The sequence below is a fragment of the Ranitomeya variabilis genome, chromosome 2, assembly GCF_051348905.1.
Source record: "Ranitomeya variabilis isolate aRanVar5 chromosome 2, aRanVar5.hap1, whole genome shotgun sequence".
In the NCBI taxonomy this organism is placed as follows: Eukaryota; Metazoa; Chordata; class Amphibia; order Anura; family Dendrobatidae; genus Ranitomeya; species Ranitomeya variabilis.
The window spans coordinates 663,402,701-663,426,439 of record NC_135233.1 but is presented as its reverse complement, the minus strand read 5'-3'; the positions used below and the strand labels follow the sequence as shown (position 1 = coordinate 663,426,439).

Genomic DNA, 23,739 nt, shown 5'->3' with positions numbered 1-23,739 from the left:
GCCATTTTACAGCACCAAAGTTCAGGTCCCTATTGACTTATATGGGGTTCAGGTCTGGGGTCAACTTTGGATACCCGAACCGAAATTTGGACTCATGTTCGTCTGAACTCGAACTTCCAAAGGTCTGCTCATCCCTACAAAGCACCCTACATTATTTTTATGCACTATTGCTAGTTATTTATTTACTGGCAGGATATTTGCTTATTATGTTTTTATCTTGGGTTTTGACTGTTTAGTGGCCAGTGTGAACATGCACACCAACTTATATTCCAGTTTATCGCTTTAGGTTTTTATATTTCACAACTGCAGAACCTATAAAAATGTTTAATACTAAAATGTGCATGGATTATTGACCAATTTATTTTCTTCCATTAGAAATTTCTAAGTCACAGAATGATATGACTGATAAATGTTACCTAAGCACAGATTATGGGAAGAGTGCAGAAAGAAGAAAGGAAAGGAGAAGTCATTCAGATACGGCTATCCATATAGCTAGTGAGGTATTAATTAAAGGACATATTTAAACTTGAATTATGAAAGCAACATGTATTCAGTAAGGTTGCATGCAGTGCTGTTTTTTCTAACGACACAAGGAATATACTGTAGATGGGCCTCAATATAACAAAATGGGAACTACAGTTGTGTTCAAAAGTTTACATACCACTGCAGAATTTTTACTTTCTTGGCCTTTTTTCAGAGAATATGAATGATAACACCAAAACTTTTTCTCCATTCATGGTCAGTGATTGGGTGAAGCTATTTATTGTCAAACTACTGTGTTTTCTCTTTTTAAATCATAATGACAACCCCAAACATCCAAATGATCCTGATCAAAAGTTCACATACCCCATTTCTTAACCCCTTCCCGACATTTGACGTACTATCCCGTCGAGGTGGGGTGGGCCCGTATGACCGCCGACGGGATAGTACGTCATAGCCGATCGGCCGCGCTCACGGGGGGAGCGCGGCCGATCGCGGCCGGGTGTCGGCTGCATATCGCAGCTGACATCCGGCACTATGTGCCAGGAGCGGTCACGGACCGCCCCCGGCACATTAACCCCCGGCACACCGCGATCAAACATGATCGCGATGTGCCGGCGATGCAGGGAAGCATCGCGCAGGGAGAGGGCTCCCTGTGGGCTTCCCTGAGCCCCCCGCAGCAACGCGATGTGATCGCGTTGCTGCGAGGGTCTTACCTCCCTCCCTGCCTGCTCCAGACCCGGATCCAAGATGGCCGCGGATCCGGGTCCTGCAGGGAGGGAGGTGGCTTCACAGACGCCTGCTCAGAGCAGGCACTGTGAAGCAGCCTGCACTTTCCTCAGATCGGTGATCTGTCAGAGTGCTATGCAAACTGGCAGATCACCGATCTGTATTGTCCCCCCCTGGGGCAAAGTAAAAAAGTAAAAAAAAAAATTTCCAAATGTGTAAAAAAAAATAAAAAAAAATATTCCAAAATAATGAAAAAAAAAAAAAAATATTATTCCCATAAATACATTTCTTTATCTAAATTAAAAAAAAAAAACAATAAAAGTACACATATTTAGTATCGCCGCGTCCGTAACGACCCAACCTATAAAACTGCCACACTAGTTAACCCCTTCAGTAAACACCGTAAGAAAAAAAAAAAAAAAACAAGGCAAAAAACAACGCTTTATTACCATACCGCCGAACAAAAAGTGGAATAACACGCGATCAAAAAGACTGATATAAATATCCATGGTACCGCTGAAAACGTCATCTTGTCCCGCAAAAAACAAGCCGCCATACAGCATCATCAGCAAAAAAATAAAAAAGTTATAGTCCTGAGAATAAAGCGATACCAAAATAATTATTTTTTCTATAAAATAGTTTTTATCGTATAAAAGCGCCAAAACATAAAAAAATGATATAAATGAGGTATCGCTGTAATCGTACTGACCCGACGAATAAAACTGCTTTATCAATTTTACCAAACCCGGAACGGTATAAACGCCTCTCCCAAAAGAAATTCATGAATAGCAGGTTTTTGGTCATTCTGCCTCACAAAAATCGGAATAAAAAGCGATCAAAAATGGTCACGTGTCCGAAAATTTTACCAATAAAAACGTCAACTCGTCCCGCAAAAAACAAGACCTCACATGACTCTGTGGAGCAAATGTGGAAAAATTATAGGTCTCAAAATGTGGAGACGCAAAAACTTTTTTGCTATAAAAAGCGTCGCTGGTTTCACACTTGCGTTTTTGTCTGCAGCGTTTTTTGCACAAAAAAACGCATGCGTTTTTTCCCTATATTTAACATTGAAAACGCATGCGGTTTTTTTGTACGCGTTTGGTCGCGTTTTCAAACGCATGCGGTTTTTTTCTGCATGCGTTCATTTTCAGAAATACAACCTGCAGTATTTTCTTGCGTTTTTAAGCACATGCGTTTGTTTGCGTTAAAAACGCATGCATTTTTATCGAAAAAAACAGAAAACACACTGAAAAGCCACCCACCACCATCAAGGTGATAAAGGGATCCAAACCCTAACTCTACCCCTAACCTCACCCCTAACCGTTTAATGAACATTTTCTGACAGTCATAGTGCCACGTATTTCAGTGCCACGTATTTCAGTGCCACGTATTTCAGTGCCACGTATTTCAGTGCCACGTATTTCAGTGCCACGTATCACGTATTTCAGTGCCACATATTTTAGTACCACGTATTTCAGTTGCACGTATTTCAGTGCCACGTATTTCAGTGCCACGTATTTCAGTGCCACGTATTTCAGTGCCACGTGTTTCAGTGCCACGTATTTAAGTGCCACGTATCACGTATTTCAGTGCCACGTATTTCAGTGCCACGTATTTCAGTGCCACGTATTTCAGTGCCACGTATCACGTATTTCAGTGCCACATATTTTAGTACCACGTATTTCAGTTGCACGTATTTCAGTGCCACGTATTTCAGTGCCACGTATTTCAGTGCCACGTATTTCAGTGCCACGTGTTTCAGTGCCACGTATTTAAGTGCCACGTATCACGTATTTCAGTGCCACGTATTTCAGTGCCACGTATTTCAGTGCCACGTATTTCAGTGCCACGTATTTCAGTGCCACGTATTTAAGTGCCACATATCACATATTTCAGTGCCACTTATTTCAGTGCCACGTATTTCAGTGCCACGTGTTTCAGTGCCACGTATTTAAGTGCCACGTATCACGTATTTCAGTGCCACGTATTTCAGTGCCACGTATTTCAGTGCCACGTATTTCAGTGCCACGTATTTCAGTCACGTTTAGGGTTAGGGGTAGGGTTAGGGTTAGGGCTAGGGTTGGAGGTAAAGTTAGGGTTGGGGCTAAAGTTAGGGTTGGGGCTAAAGTTAGGGTTAGGGTTTGGATTACATTTACGTTTGGATTAGGGTTGGGATTAGAATTATGGGTGTGTCAGGGCTAGGGGTGTGGTTAGGGTTACCGTTGGGATTAGGGTTAGGGGTGTGTTTGGGTTAGGGTTTCAGGTAGAATTGGGGGGTTTCCACTGTCCAGGCACATCAGGGGCTCTCCAAGCGCGACATGGCGTCCAATCTCAATTCCAGCCAATTCTGCGTTGAAAAAGTAAAACAGTGCTCCTTCCCTTCCGAGCTCTCCCGTGCGCCCAAAAAGGGGTTTACCCCAACATATGTGTTATCAGCGTACTCGGGACAAATTGAACAACAACTTCTGGGGTCCAAGTTCTCTTGTTATCCTTAGGAAAATAAAAATTTGGGGGGCTAAAAATCATTTTTGTGGGAAAAAAAAGATGTTTTATTTTCACGGCTCTGCATTATAAACTGTAGTGAAACACTTGGGGGTTCAAAGTTCTCACAACACATCTAGATAAGTTCCTTGGGAGGTCTAGTTTCCAATATGGGGTCACTTGTGGGGGGTTTGTACTGTTTGGGTACATCAGGGGCTCTGCAAATGCAACGTGACGCCTGCAGACCAATCCATTTAAGGCTGCATTCCAAATGGCGCTCCTTCCCTTCCGAGCTCTGTCATGCGCCCAAACAGTGGTTCCCCCCGACATATGGGGTATCAGCGTACTCAGGACAAATTGGACAACAACTTTTGGGGTCTAATTTATCCTGTTACCCTTGTGAAAATACAAAACTGGGGGCTAAAAAATCATTTTTGTGAAAAAAAAAAAATAATTTTTATTTTCACGGCTTTGCGCTATAAACTTTAGTGAAACACTTGAGGGTTCAAAGTTCTCAAAACACATCTAGATAAGTTCCTTGGGAGGTCTAGTTTCCAATATGGGGTCACTTGTGGGGGGTTTGTACTGTTTGGGTACATCAGGGGCTCTGCAAATGCAACGTGACGGCTGCTGACCAATCCATTTAAGTCTGCATTCCAAATGGCGCTCCTTCCCTTCCGAGCTCTGTCATGCGCCCAAACAGTGGTTCCCCCCCACATATGGGGTATCAGCGTACTCAGGACAAATTGGAAAACAAATTTTGGGGTCCAATTTATTCTGTTACCCTTGTAAAAATACAAAGCTGGGGGCTAAAAAACCATTTTTGAGAAAAAAAAAAAAATTATTTTCACGGCTCTGCGTTATAATCTGTAGTGAAACACTTGGGGGTTCAAAGCTCTCAAAACACATCTAGATAAGTTCCTTAGGGGGTCTACTTTCCAAAATGGTGTCACTTGTAGGGAGTTTCAATGTTTAGGCACATCAGGGGCTCTCCAAACGCAACATGGCGTCCCATCTCAATTCCAGTCAATTTTGCATTGAAAAGTCAAATGGCGCTCCTTCCCTTCCAAGCTCTGCCATGCGCCCAAACAATGGTTTACACCCACATATGGGGTATCAGCGTACTCAGGACAAATTGCACAACATTTTTTGGGGTCCAATTTCTTCTCTTACCCTTGGGAAAATAAAAAATTGGGGGCAAAAAGATCATTTTTGTGAAAAAATATGATTTTTTATTTTTACGGCTCTGCATTATAAACTTCTGTGAAGCACTTGGTGGGTCAAAGTGCTCACCACACATCTAGATAAGTTCCTTAGGGGGTCTACTTTCCAAAATGGTGTCACTTGTAGGGAGTTTCAATGTTTAGGCACATCAGGGGCTCTCCAAACGCAACATGGCGTCCCATCTCAATTCCAGTCAATTTTGCATTGAAAAGTCAAATGGCGCTCCTTCCCTTCCAAGCTCTGCCATGCGCCCAAACATGGTTTACACCCACATATGGGGTATCAGCGTACTCAGGACAAATTGCACAACATTTTTTGGGGTCCAATTTCTTCTCTTACCCTTGGGAAAATAAAAAATTGGGGGCGAAAAGATCATTTTTGTGAAAAAATATGATTTTTTATTTTTACGGCTCTGCATTATAAACTTCTGTGAAGCACTTGGTGGGTCAAAGTGCTCACCACACATCTAGATAAGTTCCTTAGGGGGTCTACTTTCCAAAATGGTGTCACTTGTAGGGAGTTTCAATGTTTAGGCACATCAGGGGCTCTCCAAACGCAACATGGCGTCCCATCTCAATTCCAGTCAATTTTGCATTGAAAAGTCAAATGGCGCTCCTTCCCTTCCAAGCTCTGCCATGCGCCTAAACAATGGTTTACACCCACATATGGGGTATCATCGTACTCAGGACAAATTGTACAACAACTTTGGGGGTCCATTTTCTCCTGTTACCCTTGGTAAAATAAAACAAATTGGAGCTGAAATAAATTTTGTGTGAAAAAAAGTTAAATGTTCATTTTTATTTAAACATTCCAAAAATTCCTGTGAAACACCTGAAGGGTTAATAAACTTCTTGAATGTGGTTTTGAGCACCTTGAGGGGTGTAGTTTTTAGAATGGTGTCACACTTGAGTATTTTCTATCATATAGACCCCTCAAAATGACTTCAAATGAGATGTGGTCCCTAAAAAAAAATTGTGTTGTAAAAATGAGAAATTGCTGGTCAACTTTTAACCCTTATAACTCCGTCACAAAAAAAAATTTTGGTTCCAAAATTGTACTGATGTAAAGTAGACATGTGGGAAATGTTACTTATTAAGTATTTTGCGTGACATATGTCTGTGATTTAAGGGCACAAAAATTCAAAGTTGGAAAATTGCAAAATTTTCAAAATTTTCGCCAAATTTCCATTTTTTTTCACAAATAAACGCAAGTTATATCGAATAAATTTTACCTTTAACATGAAGTACAATATGTCACGAGAAAACAATGTCAGAATCGCCAAGATCCGTCAAAGCGTTCCAGAGTTATAGCCTCATAAAGGGACAGTGGTCAGAATTGTAAAAATTGGCCCGGTCATTAACGTGCAAACCACCCTTGGGGGTGAAGGGGTTAATACCGTGTATTGCCCCCTCTAACATCAATGACAGCTTGAAGCCTTTTGTAGTAGTTGTGGATGAGGTTCTTTATTTTCTTAGATGGTAAAGCTGCCCACTCTTTTTGGCAAAAAGCCTACAGTTCCGGTAAATTCCTTGGCTGTATGATGGCCACTCCAGAACCTTCACTTTGTACTGCTGTAGCCAATGACATGGACTTGTATTTTGGATCATTGTCATGTTGGAATGTCCGAGTACATCTCATGTGCAGCTTCCGGACTGATGAGATCCCGAACAATTTTCCTGGCAGTTGTGGGCGACATTTTTGTTTGTCTACCTGATCGTGGTTTTGTTTTTTACAGAGCCCCTGATTTTCCATTTGTAAATCACAGTTTGAACGCTGCTGACTGGCATTATCAATTCCTTGGATATCTTTTTGTATCCCTTTCCTGTTTTATACAGTTCAACTACCTTTTCCCATAGATCCGTTTACAATTCCTTTGCTTTCCCCATGATTCACAATCCAGAAGTGTCATGGCTGGATGAAAGATTCAAGAGTCTGTCTGGATCCCAGAAACTCACTTAGCTTTTATGCAAATGCACTGATTACAAGCAAACAGGTCACAGGTGAGGATCTTACCTTTAGTAGCCATTCAAACCCATTTTTGTCAACTGCTTTTCATGTTATCAGGCCAAAATCACCAGGGTATGTGAACTTTTGATCAGGGTCATTTGAATGTCTTGGGTTGTCATTATGATTTAAAAAGAGAAAACACAGTATTATGACAATAAATTGCTTCACCCCAACCACTAACCATGAGTGGAGAAAAAAAGTTTTGGTGTTATCATTCATATTCTCTGAAAAAAGGCCAAGAAAGCAAAACTTCTACCAGGGTATGTAAACTTTTTAGCACAACTGTATTAATAATAATAATAATCTTTATATAGCGCTAACATATTCCGCAGCGCTTTACAGGTTGCACACATTATCATCGCTGTCCCCGTTGAGGCTCACAATCTAAATTCCCTATCAGTATGTCTTTGGAATGTGGGAGGAAACCGGAGTACCCGGAGGAAACCCACGCAAACACAAACTCTTTGCAGATGTTGTCCTCAGTGGGGTTTGAACCCAGGACTCCAGTGCTGCAAGGCTGCTGTGCTAACCACTGCACCACCGTGCTGCCCCATTGATGGGCATTGTCTGTCAGATGCAGCAGAGTGCTTTACTTGTATTTTTTTATATACATTGATATAAATCCTTGATTTACAGCCTTTTCTGTATAAATGTGCATATAGAGATAACTGTCGATAACTGTGAATGACTGCCTACTAGATTTATAAGCGCAGAGGAGCAATTACCTAAAGAGAATCTGCACGATTTTGCAAGTTAACGTAAAGATATGGCAATAATGGCGCTGTAATACAGATTAAATAGATAGCTTTGGTGAAGAAATCTGCTTTGTTGCCAGTAAATCAACATCCGTACTTGCCACCAACTGCAATGACGGCATTTATGCGAAATTTCCAACTGCGGAGGCAGGCAGAGGGGTCGAGGCAAGTGCAGAAGACCCAAAGCACAGTCCTAACCCTGGGCACCTAAATCTCACTCCTAGAATACTTGAAATGCAGATTTAAGAAGAACCACAAAGAGGATTTCTTCACCTAATGTATTGATTTAATCTATATAACAGCGCCATTGCTGCCAAGTCTTTGATTTAACTTGCAAAATCGTGCTAATTTAATCTAATTTATTCTTTCCGCAAAAATATTTTTCAATATTTTAGCTACTGTTGTTCCATAACATGCTACCGACAGCAAATTTATTATTTTAATTATTATTATTATTATGACATATTTTTTATCACAGCTAGAAAAGTCTAAAAGTCTTCACGAGCTTATTCACAAAGTCAGAGAGGAAGTACAAGAAATCAAAAATTATCCTAGTCAAAAGACAAAGGAGACCGATGACCCAAACAAGACAATGTTCTTTGGGAGTTTGAAAAGGGTATTGTATATGTAAAAAGCTAAAATGCAATGTAATAAATTATAAATTAATGTAAACCATTATACCGTACTTAACAAGTATTTAGGATAGTATGTTTATGATTTGACACTGCAGGGCATGGTAGCACATTTAGGCCAAGTAGACTGCTCATAATAACATAAGAAATATATGGCCTGCCGTTATTGTGTTGAAAAGGGCTCTTGAGACACTTTAGAGAAATGGCCGTACCAATGTTTCCACCACCAAATCAATGTAACACTGAACTGTCTGTGTACCTGGAAGGAAGAATTGAGGCATCCGGTTGCAATGCATTATGCACTTCACACCGTCATAAAGAGTTTGCACTACATTGGGATTTGAACCACACATGCAGCTACAGGTCTTCCATTGACCTCACACCACCAGTTTCAAAGGCTAAGATGGTGAAAAGAGAATAATCTTTAAAAAGTTATATTTTTATTCCATAATATTAAAAAAAAACAAAAAACAAAAAAAAAACAACAGAATAATAGGAAGACAAGGCAATGTTTCAACCATATCTGGCCTTTCTCAAGTGTAAAAATACAGCTATGATGCACAGGTAACATGGCAATGCTTTATATGTAGTTGGTGAAATAAGCATTGAACACGTCGCCAATTTTCTAACTAAATGTATTTCTAAAGGTGCTATTGACATGAAATTCTTCTGAGATGTTGCCAACAACCCATCCAATCCACAGAGGCAAAGAAATCAAACCATAGATGTCCATAAATTAAGTTATGTGCAATAATGAGAAATGACACAGGGAGAAAGAACTGAACTCATGAATAAAGAGAGGAGAAGAAAACATAGAATGTACTGACACCAAATGAAATCTATCAGAAATTAGAAAGCAATTTTACCACTTAGTGAAAAATAATATCAGCTGGTTCAACTGATGGCCTATAAAATGTCTCATTACGTGTCTCATTACCAAGATGACACACAAGAAACATCTCAAGATAGGTAAAACCAGTGAGTGGTCTCAAGACCTATGCAACCTTTTTGTTGCAAAACATACTGACGGCATTGGTTATTGAAGAATTCTAAACTACTGAAGGCTCCAGTGAGAACTGTTCACGACATAATACAGAAGTGGAAAGAACTTCATTTCACCATAAGCCGGCCGCAAACCGGTGCTCCCCCCAAGAACTCACAGATGAGTGAAAAGGATTAGCAGAAGAGTTGTCCAAGAGCCAAAGACCACCTGTGGAGAACAAGAGAAACATCTGGAATGAACAGGTACTATTGTTTCAAAGAAAACTATAAATAATGCGCTCAACCTTCATGGCTTGTGTGCACGCTTACCACGCAATACTCCATTGCTAAACAAAAAGCATGTTCAAGCGCGTTTAATGTTTTCTCAACAACATTTAGACAAGCCTGTGAAATACTGAGAGAATATAGTCTGGTCAGATTAGACCAACTCTTTGGATGCCATAATACACACCATATTTATAGGTCAAAAGGCACTGCATATCACCCCAAAAACACCATACCAACTGTGAAGTTTGGAGGTGGGAACATCATGATGTGGGACTGTTTTTCACGATATGGTACCAGCAAACTTCATGCAATTGAAGGAAGGATGAATGGGCAAATATACCAAAACATTCTTGATAAAAAATCTGCTGCCATCTACCAGGATGATGAAGATGAAATGAGGGTGGACATTTCAGCAAGACAATGATCCCAAACACACAGCCAAGGAAACTTTCAAATGGTTTTAGAGAAAGAAAATAAAGCTGTTAGAGTGGCTCAGCCAATCACTTCACCTGAATTTAATAGAGCATTTGTGGGAGGAACTAAAGCTCAGCATTCATAGAAGGAGCCCACAAAACTTTCAGTATTTGAAGAGTGCAAATTCACACCTGAGCAATGAATGAAACTAGCTTCTCCATACAGGAGGCTTTTTTGATGTCATCAATAACAAAGGCTTTTGAAGTATGAAGTATTAAATAAATTTCAGTAAACATGTTCAATACTTTTTCCTTGCGTCTTTTCTTATTATTACACATAGCTTACAAGTTAATTTATGGACATCTATGATTTGATTTCTTTGCCTGTGGGGATGGATTGGGTTGTTATCGACATCTGGTGAGAATTTCATGCCACTAACAACTTTAGAAATCTATATTACTTAACCACTTCAAGACGCAGCCCTTTTTCGATTTTGCGTTTTCATTTTTCGCTCCCCTGCTTCCCAGAGCCATAACTTTTTTATTTTTCCGTCAATATGGCAATGTGAGGGCTTACTTTTTGCGGGACAAGCTGTACTTTTGAATGACACCATTGGTTTTACCATGTCTTGTACTAGAAAATGGGAAAAAAATTCCAAGTGTGGTGAAATTGCAAACAAAGTGCAATCCCACACTTGTTTTTTGTTTGGGTTTTTTGCTAGGTTCACTAAATGCTAAAACTGACCTGCCATTATGATTCTTCAGGTCATTACAAGTTCGTAGACACCAAACATGTCTAGGTTATTTTTTATCTAAGTGGTGAAAAAACATTCCAAACTTTGCTAAAAAAAAAAATTGCACCATTTTCTGATACCCGTAGCGTTTCCATTTTTCGTGATCTGGGGTCGGGTGAGAGCTTATTTTTTGTGTACTGAGCTGACGTTTTTAGTGATACCATTTTGGTGCAGATACATTCTTTTGATCACCCGTTATTGCATTTTAACCCATTACTTGCTAAATTAAAATTTTTACAAGTACGGATTTTTCATAAAAGGGCGTCCCAATATTCAATTAAAAATGACAATGACATGATTTCCTATTTTGAAAACATTAATTTTACAAACACAACACAAAAAATTGGACCTAATTATAAAAATTATAAAATCTTAGTTGCTAGAAGCTAAAGATTAGGCGTCCCAAAAAAAGGACATTGGCAGATAATGGGTTAATGCAATGTCGCGGCGACCAAAAAAATGTAATTCTGGCGGTTTGAATTTATTTCTCGCTACGACATTTAGCAAACAAGTTAATCCTTTTTTTTAATTGATAGATCGGGCGATTCTGAATGCGGCGATACCAAATATGTGTATGTTTGATTTTTTATATTGTTTTATTTTGAATGGGGTGTTTATATTTTTTACTTTTTTCATATTTAAAAATTATTATTATTTTTTTACTTTTGCCATGCTTCAATAGCCTCCATGGGAGGCTAGAAGCTGGCACAACTGGATCGGCTCAGCTACATAGGAGTGATCATCAGATCGCTCCTATGCAGCTGAATTACAGGCTTGCTATGAGCACCGACATCAACAACCATAGAGGTCTCAAGGAGACCTCTGATTGTTATGCCGATGCATCGATGACCCCCGATCACATGACGGGGGTCGGCGATGCGCGATGTGATGCGCGCATTTCCGGCCCGATGGCCGGAAGCAGTAGTTAAATGCGCCTGTCAGCGTTTCATAGCGGCATTTAACTAGTTAATAGCAGCGGGTGGATCGCGATTCCACCTGCATCTATTGCGCGCACATGTCAGCTGTACAAAACAGTTGACATGTCGCGACTTTGAAGTTGGTGATATGTTCAACACTTATTTTATCTGGTGTATGTCTCTCCTGTTTAATGAGCCCCACTTCTTCCTCCTCCCCCAAAGCCCATCTCGGTTGTCATGATAGCAATCTAATACACCAAGTAAACAACAATGTTAAAATCACCATAAAATCATATGTACAAGCAGTCACTGTTTCAGAAAAGAAAAAGAAAGAACAAGAGAAAAAAAAAAGGAAAAGAGAAAAAGAGGAGCATAGAATGCAAAAATGCCACAGATCCAATATACTGTACTTTTTAAACAAATCTGCAAACCTGTCAATGTGTCCAATGTGTGCTGTATTGTTCATTCAGATCAATTATATAATACTTTTTTGTATGTATTCATCACAGTAAGTATAATGGGATTAGAAACAACCATGTAAGGCAAATCGCAAGGCTGTTAACCCACTGTCATTCAATAAAAGTGGGAGGCCCTACCGATCAAGCACACAATTTATCAATGGTGAATGAGATTTGAAGAATGGATTAACCTAGTTGACAAAAATTAGGCTGTAAGTTTGATCGGGAGACTTGCTACCAGACTGGGCATTGCGGTCAGCCTTATGTAAGGGGATTCCACAGGTTCTATCGGCAGCAGACTACAATGCAATTCATGTGAATTAATTTTTCAAAACTTCAATCACACTTTGTTGAAAATAAATATAAATCTGTCACATGCTCTATTCTGCTTCAGAAAATGTTACAGATTTTATAGAGTGTGATATATGGTCCAGTCATCCTAAGGCTGCACTTCCACATTGTTTTTTCTGTGATTTTCAAAACTTGCAGCAAATGTGCTGTGTTTTCACCGGGGCAACAAAATGTACCGATGCCACGACCTGTGAGCACAGCTTAAAATTCGCATCATAATCTGATGAAAATAATAGAAGTGGGAAATACATTTTTATGATATTACATGGTCTGGGAGTATTAGTTTTCAATATAAATCAATACTTTCATCAATTTATCAGAAGGTATAGAGGATCAAAGAATATTAATACAACTAATTATAACTGTCAATTTACTCTAATCAATTTGATGATAACATTTAATGGATTATAATTTATTAAACCTACCGTAATTACTACTAAACCTTAATTAATATTTTTCATTATTATAGCACCATTTATTCCATTGCTAAAGGATCTCATAATCTTGTATTACCTAGTGTAAATGCAGCCCCAGAAATTTCCCAATGCCTAAATTCATGAGGTCCACTCTTCTGTATTTCTCCCATAAGCTGCCTAACCAATGATTAATATGTTGGACAATGTACTTGAACAACATGAAAGTTCTGAATTCTGGATCTTTTTCAGGCTAGCGTGACCAGCATCAACAGTATTGGCACTGACGTGGGCAGTGTTGACAATGGCAGTGTAACTGGAGAAATCGAACTTGCAATTTCCTATAACCTGAAGACCTGCACACTGGAGATCTCAATCAAAGCATGTAAAAACTTAGCTCATGGGGAAGAGAAGAAGAAGAAATGTAATCCGTAAGAAGCATCCTTACACTCTACGTACTGCTCGATGTTCCCTCTCTGAATATTTCTATATATGAACTGTATTAGTACTGAGGTCAACAAGCAAAAAATAGGGTTACAATTAGGGCTTTTGCTAGAGCTGAGCGAATCGATTTGATGCAAATTTACTTTGAACAAATGACCTTAAATGGCTTCTGCCATATTACACATTTTATGGTGAATCTGGACAGTGAAAAGACTTCTCAACTCACAGCTGAGCCATAAAGATACAGAGTAGAAGCCATAAAACACCAAAGAAACTGTACAGTGTGTGACAGCACAACAGTGAACAAGATTAATGTGTGAAAAACAGGGTGTTAGTTACCATCCATTTACCCATATTATGTTTAAAGCACCAATCCAGCAGTTTTTTCACAGCTGGACTGGTGCTTTAAATGTGAGCCCCCTGCCCCTGGTCATATACTCACCCTCTGGTGTCTTTATCATTTTTTGGTCCTGCTCCAGTCCCATGATGCCATCTTGTGAGCGCAGCTTCTGACTGGCCAGAAGTAAGAAGCTACATCACAGAACGAGGCTCTCATAGACTTGTATGTTGTGAAATTGGATTTTGGGCTCCCCCGGTGGCCACTGGTGGAATTGAACTGGTGTGCATCATCCTCTCTGTTCACCTGTTTCCATCAGGATGTGGGAGTCGCTATTTAGCCTTGCTCCTCTGTCACTTCCATGCCGGTCAACATTGTAATCAGAAGCCTTTCTGTGCATGTTCCTGCTGCTAGACAACTCCCAGCTAAGTTGGACTTTAGTCCTTGTTTGTTTTTGCATTTTGTTCCAGTTCACAGCTGTAGTTTCGTTTCTGTGTCTGGAAAGCTCTTGTGATCTGAAATTGCCACTCTGATGTTATGAGTTAATACTAGAGTCTTAAAGTAATTTCAGGATGGTGTTTTGATAGGGTTTTCAGCTGACCATGAAAGTGCCCTTTCTGTCTTCCTGCTATCTAGTAAGCGGACCTCAATTTTGCTAAACCTATTTTCATACTACGTTTGTCATTTCATCTAAAATCACCGCCAATATTTGTGGGGGCCTCTGTCTGCCTTTCGGGGAAATTTCTCTAGAGGTGAGCCAGGACTATATTTTCCTCTGCCAGGATTAGTTAGTCCTCCGGCCGGCGCTGGGCGTCTAGGGATAAAACGCAGGCTACGCTACCCGGCTACTGTTAGTTGTGCGGCAGGTTTAGTTCATGGTCAGTTTAGTTTCCATCCTTCCAAGAGCTAGTTCTTATGTTTGCTGGGCTATGTTCTCTTGCCATTGAGAACCATAACAGTTTGACCGGCCCTAAAGGGTTAAATTAATTGACAGAGAAAGGAGAGAAAAGAGAAGTCTGCTGAAGATTTTTTTTTTTTTTCAGTTCTGAGTGTGCTTGTAATTGAATCTCTTGCAAGTCTGCCTATATTGCAGCCTTTCTCTCTCTCTCTCCTTCTAATCCTGGAATGGCTCGGTGTTCACCTGTTTAAAATGGATATTCAGAGTTTAGCTGCAGGTTTGAATAATCTCACCACGAAAGTTCAAAATTTACAAGATTTTGTTGTTCATGTTCCTATATCTGAACCTAGAATTCCTTTGCCTGAATTTTTCTCGGGGAATAGATCTTGCTTTCAAAATTTCAAAAATAATTGCAAGTTGTTTTTGTCCCTGAAATCTCGCTCTGCTGGAGATCCTGCTCAGCAGGTCAGGATTGTGATTTCCTTGCTCCGGGGCGACCCTCAGGATTGGGCTTTTGCATTGGCTCCAGGGGATCCTGCGTTGCTCAATGTGGATGCGTTTTTTCTGGCCTTGGGGTTGCTTTATGAGGAACCTCAGTTAGAACTTCAGGCGGAAAAGGCCTTGATGTCCCTATCTCAGGGGCAAGACGAAGCTGAAATATACTGCCAGAAATTCCGTAAATGGGCTGTGCTTACTCAGTGGAATGAGTGCGCCCTGGCGGCGAATTTCAGAGAGGGTCTCTCTGATGCCATTAAGGATGTTATGGTGGGGTTCCCTGTGCCTGCGGGTCTGAATGAGTCCATGACAATGGCTATCCAGATCGATAGGCGTCTGCGGGAGCGCAAACCTGTGCACCATTTGGCGGTGTCTACTGAGAAGACGCCAGAGAATATGCAATGTGATAGAATTCTGTCCAGAAGTGAACGGCAGAATTTTAGACGAAAAAATGGGTTGTGCTTCTATTGCGGTGATTCAACTCATGTTATATCAGCATGCTCTAAGCGTACTAAGAAGCTTGATAAGTCTGTTTCAATTGGCACTTTACAGTCTAAGTTTATTCTATCTGTGACCCTGATTTGTTCTTTATCATCTATTACCGTGGATGCCTATGTCGACTCTGGCGCCGCTTTGAGTCTTATGGATTGGTCCTTTGCCAAACGCTGTGGGTATGATTTGGAGCCTCTTGAAACTCCTATACCCCTGAAGGGGATTGACTCCACCCCATTGGCTAGCAATAAACCACAATACTGGACACAAGTAACTATGCGGATTAATCCGGATCACCAGGAGATTATTCGCTTTCTTGTGCTGTATAACCTACATGATGTGTTGGTGCTTGGATTGCCATGGCTGCAATCTCATAACCCAGTCCTTGACTGGAAGGCTATGTCTGTGTTAAGCTGGGGATGTAAGGGGACGCATGGGGACGTACCTGTGGTTTCCATTTCATCATCTATTCCCTCTGAGATTCCTGAATTCTTGACTGAATATCGTGACGTTTTTGAAGAACCTAAGCTTGGTTCATTACCTCCGCACCGGGAGTGCGATTGTGCCATAGATTTGATTCCGGGTAGTAAATACCCTAAGGGTCGTTTGTTTAATCTGTCTGTGCCTGAGCATGCTGCTATGCGAGAATATATAAAGGAGTCCTTGGAAAAGGGACATATTCGTCCTTCGTCTTCTCCCTTAGGAGCCGGTTTTTTCTTTGTGGCTAAGAAAGATGGCTCTTTGAGGCCGTGCATTGATTATCGGCTTTTGAATAAAATCACGGTTAAATATCAATATCCGTTGCCACTGCTGACTGATTTGTTTGCTCGCATAAAGGGGGCCAAGTGGTTCTCTAAGATAGATCTCCGTGGGGCGTATAATTTGGTGCGAATTAAGCAGGGGGATGAGTGGAAAACCGCATTTAATACGCCCGAGGGCCACTTTGAGTATTTGGTGATGCCTTTTGGTCTTTCAAATGCCCCTTCAGTCTTTCAGTCCTTTATGCATGACATTTTCCGTGATTATTTGGATAAATTTATGATTGTGTATCTGGATGATATTTTGATTTTTTCGGATGACTGGGACTCTCATGTCCAGCAGGTCAGGAGGGTTTTTCAGGTTTTGCGGTCTAATTCCTTCTGTGTGAAGGGTTCTAAGTGCATTTTTGGGGTTCAAAAGATTTCCTTTTTGGGATATATTTTTTCCCCCTCTTCCATCGAGATGGATCCTGTCAAGGTTCAGGCTATTTGTGATTGGACGCAACCCTCTTCTCTTAAGAGTCTTCAGAAATTTTTGGGCTTTGCTAACTTTTATCGTCGATTTATTGCTGGTTTTTCTGATGTTGTTAAACCATTGACTGATTTGACTAAGAAGGGTGCTGATGTTGCTGATTGGTCCCCTGCTGCTGTGGAGGCCTTTCGGGAGCTTAAGCGCCGCTTTTCTTCCGCCCCTGTGTTGCGTCAGCCTGATGTTGCTCTTCCTTTTCAGGTTGAGGTCGACGCTTCTGAAATCGGAGCTGGGGCGGTTTTGTCGCAGAGAAGTTCCGATTGCTCCGTGATGAGACCTTGTGCTTTTTTCTCGCGTAAATTTTCGCCCGCCGAGCGGAATTATGATGTTGGGAATCGGGAGCTTTTGGCCATGAAGTGGGCTTTTGAGGAGTGGCGTCATTGGCTTGAGGGGGCTAGACATCAGGTGGTGGTATTGACTGACCACAAAAATCTAATTTATCTTGAGTCCGCCAGACGCCTGAATCCTAGACAGGCGCGCTGGTCATTGTTTTTCTCTCGGTTTAATTTTGTGGTGTCCTACCTGCCGGGTTCTAAGAATGTTAAGGCGGATGCCCTTTCTAGGAGTTTTGAGCCTGACTCCCCTGGTAATTCTGAACCTACAGGTATCCTTAAGGATGGAGTGATATTGTCTGCCGTTTCTCCAGACCTGCGGCGGGCCTTGCAGGAGTTTCAGGCGGATAGACCTGATCGTTGCCCACCTGGTAGACTGTTTGTTCCTGATGATTGGACCAGTAAAGTCATTTCTGAGGTTCATTCTTCTGCGTTGGCAGGTCATCCTGGAATCTTTGGTACCAGGGATTTGGTGGCAAGGTCCTTCTGGTGGCCTTCCCTGTCTCGAGATGTGCGAGGCTTCGTGCAGTCTTGTGATGTTTGTGCTCGGGCCAAGCCTTGTTGTTCTCGGGCTAGTGGATTGTTGTTGCCCTTGCCTGTCCCGAAGAGGCCCTGGACGCACATCTCGATGGATTTTATTTCGGATCTTCCTGTTTCTCAGAAGATGTCTGCCATCTGGGTGGTGTGTGATCGTTTCTCTAAGATGGTCCATTTGGTTCCCCTGCCTAAGTTGCCTTCTTCTTCCGAGTTGGTTCCTCTGTTTTTTCAAAATGTGGCCCGTTTGCATGGTATTCCGGAGAATATCGTTTCTGACAGAGGTACCCAATTCGTGTCTAGATTTTGGCGAGCATTCTGTGCTAGGATGGGCATAGATTTGTCTTTCTCGTCTGCTTTCCATCTTCAGACTAATGGCCAGACCGAGCGGACGAATCAGACCTTGGAGACATATTTGAGGTGTTTTGTGTCTGCAGATCAGGATGATTGGGTTGCTTTTTTGCCTTTAGCGGAGTTTGCCCTCAATAATCGGGCCAGCTCTGCCACCTTGGTGTCTCCCTTTTTCTGTAATTCGGGGTTTCATCCTCGATTTTCTTCTGGTCAGGTGGAATCTTCGGATTGTCCTGGAGTGGATGCTGTGGTGGAGAGGTTGCATCAGATTTGGGGGCAGGTAGTGGACAATTTGAAGTTGTCCCAGGAGAAGACTCAGCTTTTTGCCAACCGCCGGCGTCGGGTTGGTCCTCGGCTTTGTGTTGGGGACTTGGTGTGGTTGTCTTCTCGTTTTGTCCCTATGAGGGTTTCTTCTCCCAAGTTTAAGCCTCGGTTCATCGGCCCGTACAAGATATTGGAGATTCTTAACCCTGTGTCCTTCCGTTTGGACCTCCCTGCATCTTTTTCTATTCATAATGTTTTTCATCGGTCATTATTGCGCAGGTATGAGGTACCGGTTGTGCCTTCCGTTGAGCCTCCTGCTCCGGTGTTGGTTGAGGGCGAGTTGGAGTACGTTGTGGAAAAAATCTTGGACTCCCGTGTTTCCAGACGGAAACTCCAGTATCTGGTCAAATGGAAGGGATACGGTCAGGAGGATAATTCTTGGGTGACTGCCTCTGATGTTCATGCCTCCGATTTGGTCCGTGCCTTTCATAGGGCTCATCCTGATCGCCCTGGTGGTTCTGGTGAGGGTTCGGTGCCCCCTCCTTGAGGGGGGGGTACTGTTGTGAAATTGGATTTTGGGCTCCCCCGGTGGCCACTGGTGGAATTGAACTGGTGTGCATCATCCTCTCTGTTCACCTGTTTCCATCAGGATGTGGGAGTCGCTATTTAGCCTTGCTCCTCTGTCACTTCCATGCCGGTCAACATTGTAATCTGAAGCCTTTCTGTGCATGTTCCTGCTGCTAGACAACTCCCAGCTAAGTTGGACTTTAGTCCTTGTTTGTTTTTGCATTTTGTTCCAGTTCACAGCTGTAGTTTCGTTTCTGTGTCTGGAAAGCTCTTGTGATCTGAAATTGCCACTCTGATGTTATGAGTTAATACTAGAGTCTTAAAGTAATTTCAGGATGGTGTTTTGATAGGGTTTTCAGCTGACCATGAAAGTGCCCTTTCTGTCTTCCTGCTATCTAGTAAGCGGACCTCAATTTTGCTAAACCTATTTTCATACTACGTTTGTCATTTCATCTAAAATCACCGCCAATATTTGTGGGGGCCTCTGTCTGCCTTTCGGGGAAATTTCTCTAGAGGTGAGCCAGGACTATATTTTCCTCTGCCAGGATTAGTTAGTCCTCCGGCCGGCGCTGGGCGTCTAGGGATAAAACGCAGGCTACGCTACCCGGCTACTGTTAGTTGTGCGGCAGGTTTAGTTCATGGTCAGTTTAGTTTCCATCCTTCCAAGAGCTAGTTCTTATGTTTGCTGGGCTATGTTCTCTTGCCATTGAGAACCATAACACTTGTATTGAAAAATGACCTTCGCGCCGCTCCATGGAACACTCGAGCTGTCCGGCAGGTCACTTTCATCAGAAACTGAAGGGAGCAATGCTGGAAAATGATGAAAGCAGCAAGTGAGGTTCAGACATGGGGCAGGGGACTTACATTTAAAACACCACTCTAGCAGTGCAAGGTAGGAAACTTAACATTTACTAATATATTAAAAGTCAGAGACACAACAAACATAGAATTCAGAACCCTCAAAGACCTGCAAGACACCAAGTCAGTTCAGTCAGGGCACTGATGGTCTGTCAAGTGCTACCTATGCCAGTACTACTGGCAGTGCAATAGACAGGCCTAATAAAAGAAAGCACGCATATAACCGTGCCAGTACCACTGACACATTGCCAATTAGGCCACAATAATGTATTAAAGGTCCATAGAAGAAATAACCTAGAATGGTCTCATCCAATTCAGTTAGTTGCTTGGACCTTCAGTTTGTAGTTAACAAACCTCCCACGGTTTGTCTCTTTCTTTCTACCTATAGAGAACAAGACCAGCACATCCAAGCTAGTGTGAACGGGCGCCAACCAAAAAAACATAAGTTGAAAAACGATAAAGGTTGCACCATTATTTACCAAGAATGATTACTCTAGAACATTGAAAATGCATTACTGCCATAGAAAATAGGAAAAAAGTGCTATGTAATGTACACATGAAATATTTATCTGCAAAAATTGTTATGAAAAAAGGAAGGTACTACACGCATAAATTGGCCAATATATGTGAGCACAATTGCCACGTCAAGGCATTCTTCGTAATTTGTTCCCTGTCCTGTTTTGTCACCTATCCTGGGCAAAAAAGCCTACAATTTATGGGTCAGGAGTGGACCAGCTAACTACTTAAAATCACCTCTGGCTTTTGGGAGTTGGAGTGCACATGTCCAAAAAGGCTTAATACAAATAGAGAACAAGACCAGCACATCCAAGCATCTTTCTTTCTACCTGACATGGTGGAGCTCTCTTATCCTGGCTGCCATATCCACTGATGAGTCCTGCTGGGACGAAACGCCACAGGAGGCAATTCTTTCTGGAAATGGCATAAAAGACTCCAACATTTTTGAGTGGCTCTGTGCTTAGCTCCACATGAGGTTTGCTAACTACATGCTGAAGGTCCAAGCAAAAATCTGAATTGGGTGAGGCCATGCTAGTTTATTTCTTCTATGGACCTTTATTACATTATTGTGGCATAATTGGCAATGGCAATGTGTCAGTGGTACTGGCACGGTTATAAGCGTGCTTTATTTTATTAGGCCTGTCTATTGTACTGCCAGTTGTACTGGCATAGATAGCACTTGACAGACCATTAGTGCCTTGACTATGCTGACTTGGTGTCTTTCAGGTCTTTGAGGGTTCTGAATTCTATGCTTGTTGTGTCTCTGATTTTTAATATACAGTATTATTAAATGTTAAGTTTTAACTTTCCTACCTTGCTACTCTCTTCAAATATACTGTGGGATCCAATTTTGCTGATTTTTTTCAACAAAATCTGTTGCTTATTTGTACCACTCTAGCGGTGCAATAAAAAAAACACTAGAGTGGCGCTTTAAGATTACTTTGACATTACTAAGCTTTGTTTGCGTTAAAGAGTTACAACAGCCCTAGAGATTGAAATGAACAGAAGAATATTTAAACTTAAAGAGAACCTGTTACAAGAACAAATGCAGATATGGGGCCAATCTTCAAGTTCATAGCGTTAATAACTTGCCGGCGCCCACAGTTAGCTGACCGCTGTGGAGAGAAAAAGAACTTTATTCCCTCCTTCAGCGTTCCAGTTTCAGTCACGAGGGCGGCACCAGAGCGGGATCAGTCACCACTCTGAGTATACAAAATGGTGGCTGTCACCACGCTCCTGGCCCTGACTGACAGCTGCCCCCAGTGAAGATCCAGTGTCAATTAGGTCCAAGGGAGCGTTGACTGAACCCGTGCCGGCACCACCCCCATGACTGAAACCAGAATGCTGCCCGGGGAGAATAATTTTCATTTTTTTCCCTGCAGTATTCGGATAAATGCGGGCACAGGGCAGGTTAATAACGCGATTAACTTGCAGATTAACCCCATATGTGCAAGTTAATAGCGTTTTTTCTGCTGACAGGTTTCCCTTTAAGCGTCATAGTATCAAAGTATAAATGTGCTTTTATAGTGTTTTCTTTTAATTTTAGGTATGTGAAGACATATTTACTTCCTGATAAATCTCCAATCAGTAAAATGAAAACTAGTATTAAGAAAAATACAGTTGATCCATCATTCAATGAATGTTTAAAGGTAAACTGCACTATATGAGAAATAACAATATATATGACTCTTCCATAATGTTTATACCATCCAGTATTTATCGTAGTCAGCTGTAAGTGCAGTGTATGTTGTTGTGTGATGTCAATTTTATGAATGAGCAGATAAAAGATGCAAACTTTCAATATATCCTAGGATGTTTCCTCAGGCATACTAATTATGTAAGAACGAAGAAGTAATACATTCTTTCAATACTCCTGAATTCTAAATGTGTAAGGTTTTATCATCCTTGAAATTAGAAAAGGAATCTGGCACTTCACACCTTGTATATAAGAAGGAACAAAGAGAACTGCATTCTTTGCAAATAGTGGCTACTGGAGACTAAAATCTTCCTGGAGATTTTTGCCAGGATTCATCAGGACTGGCGTTGTTCACACCATTCTTGATGAGGTGTCGTGGTAGAATCAGAGGTATAAATGAACTAACTCTTTGACGTACGGTTCGTAACGTACGGTTCGTAACCGAACATCAAAATCCACGCCTCCCCTCCCGAACCTTTTCAGGCATATGACAGCTAAAGCAGACCTCTGGGGGCTGGTTCTCAGGCACACCCCCCCAGCCTAAAACCATCAGCGCTCAGTCTCCCCGGAAAAGGCGCATCTATTAGATGCGCCAATTCTGGCACTTTTCCTGGCTCTTCCCTCTTGCCCTGGTGTGGTGGCAAATGGGGTAATAGTTGAGGGGTTGATGTCACCTTTGTATTGTAAGGTGACATCAAATCGAGAGATTAGTAATGGAGAGGCATCTATAAGATGCCCCCATTACTATCCCCATAGTCATATTGTATAAAAAAGCAAACACCACCAGAATAAAGTTCTTTAATTGAAAGAATGACACAATCTCCTTTAATGAATCTAAATTAAACCATACACACGTCTTTGCCCAGTCCACAGAAGCCATGGTCTCCTGTAACAGAATTCAAATAATAAATCACAATATTCCTTACCTGTCACCCGAGAAGATAATAATCCATTTGTTCCACAAAGGGGCTAGCTCTGCTACATCTAAATGGCAGGCTGCATTGTTGCATGATGTGGCTATACAGCCGGACATCCAGCAGAGACATTGAGCAGCGTGTGCTACCGCTGCTCAGTATTTCGTGATGAACTCCTATGACCTGACTGACGTCACCGCAAGCGTGAGAAAGTTCTCACACTTGCGGTGCAATTAGAAGGGTCGTGGGAGTTCACAACTGATGAACTCAGTTCAATTCACTGATGTCAGTGTGAGCGCCGTGGGAAAAACTGTAACGGAGCTCATGCTGACGTCAGTGAGCTGAACTGAATTAATTGGCTGTGAACTCTCGGGAACTTTTTGACAGCACTGCGATCTTGAGAACTTTCTCACTCTCGCAGTGATGTCAGTCAGGTCATACCTTTGAGTATGTCAAACTTTATTAGAATATAAGACCAATAAAATTGTAAAAGGAGACTGGACACCAGAAAATCCTTTTATTCCAGAACCTCATTACATAATTAAGTTATAGCAGTAGTATCTACAGTTGAAACTAGAAGATTACATACACTATTTTTTCTCAATACCTGACATGAAATCAGAGTAAACCTTTCCTGTTTTAGGTCCATTAGGATTTCGATAATTATTAATATTTGCCAAATGCCAGAATAATGAGAGAGAGAATGTTTTAAGGCATTTTTATTACTTACTGTGAAGTCAAAAGTTTACATACACTAAGATTACTATGCCTTTAAACAATTCTGGACTGCCCATGTGATGATGTCATGTGTTTGGAAGCTTCTGAGTTTTT

At 41.5% G+C, this 23,739-nt stretch overlaps 1 protein-coding gene across 1 annotated transcript in view; it reads left to right on the top strand.

Moving 5' to 3' along the window:
* SYTL3 (synaptotagmin like 3) overlaps positions 1 to 23,739 on the top strand; it is a 200,984-nt gene that overhangs the window by 82,535 nt on the left and 94,710 nt on the right. Inside the window, exons 8-11 of the mRNA XM_077289229.1 lie at positions 376 to 500; positions 8,155 to 8,292; positions 13,176 to 13,354; positions 21,845 to 21,947. Coding sequence (XP_077145344.1) covers positions 376 to 500; positions 8,155 to 8,292; positions 13,176 to 13,354; positions 21,845 to 21,947 — 545 coding nt within the window. The remainder of the gene's footprint in view (positions 1 to 375; positions 501 to 8,154; positions 8,293 to 13,175; positions 13,355 to 21,844; positions 21,948 to 23,739) is intronic.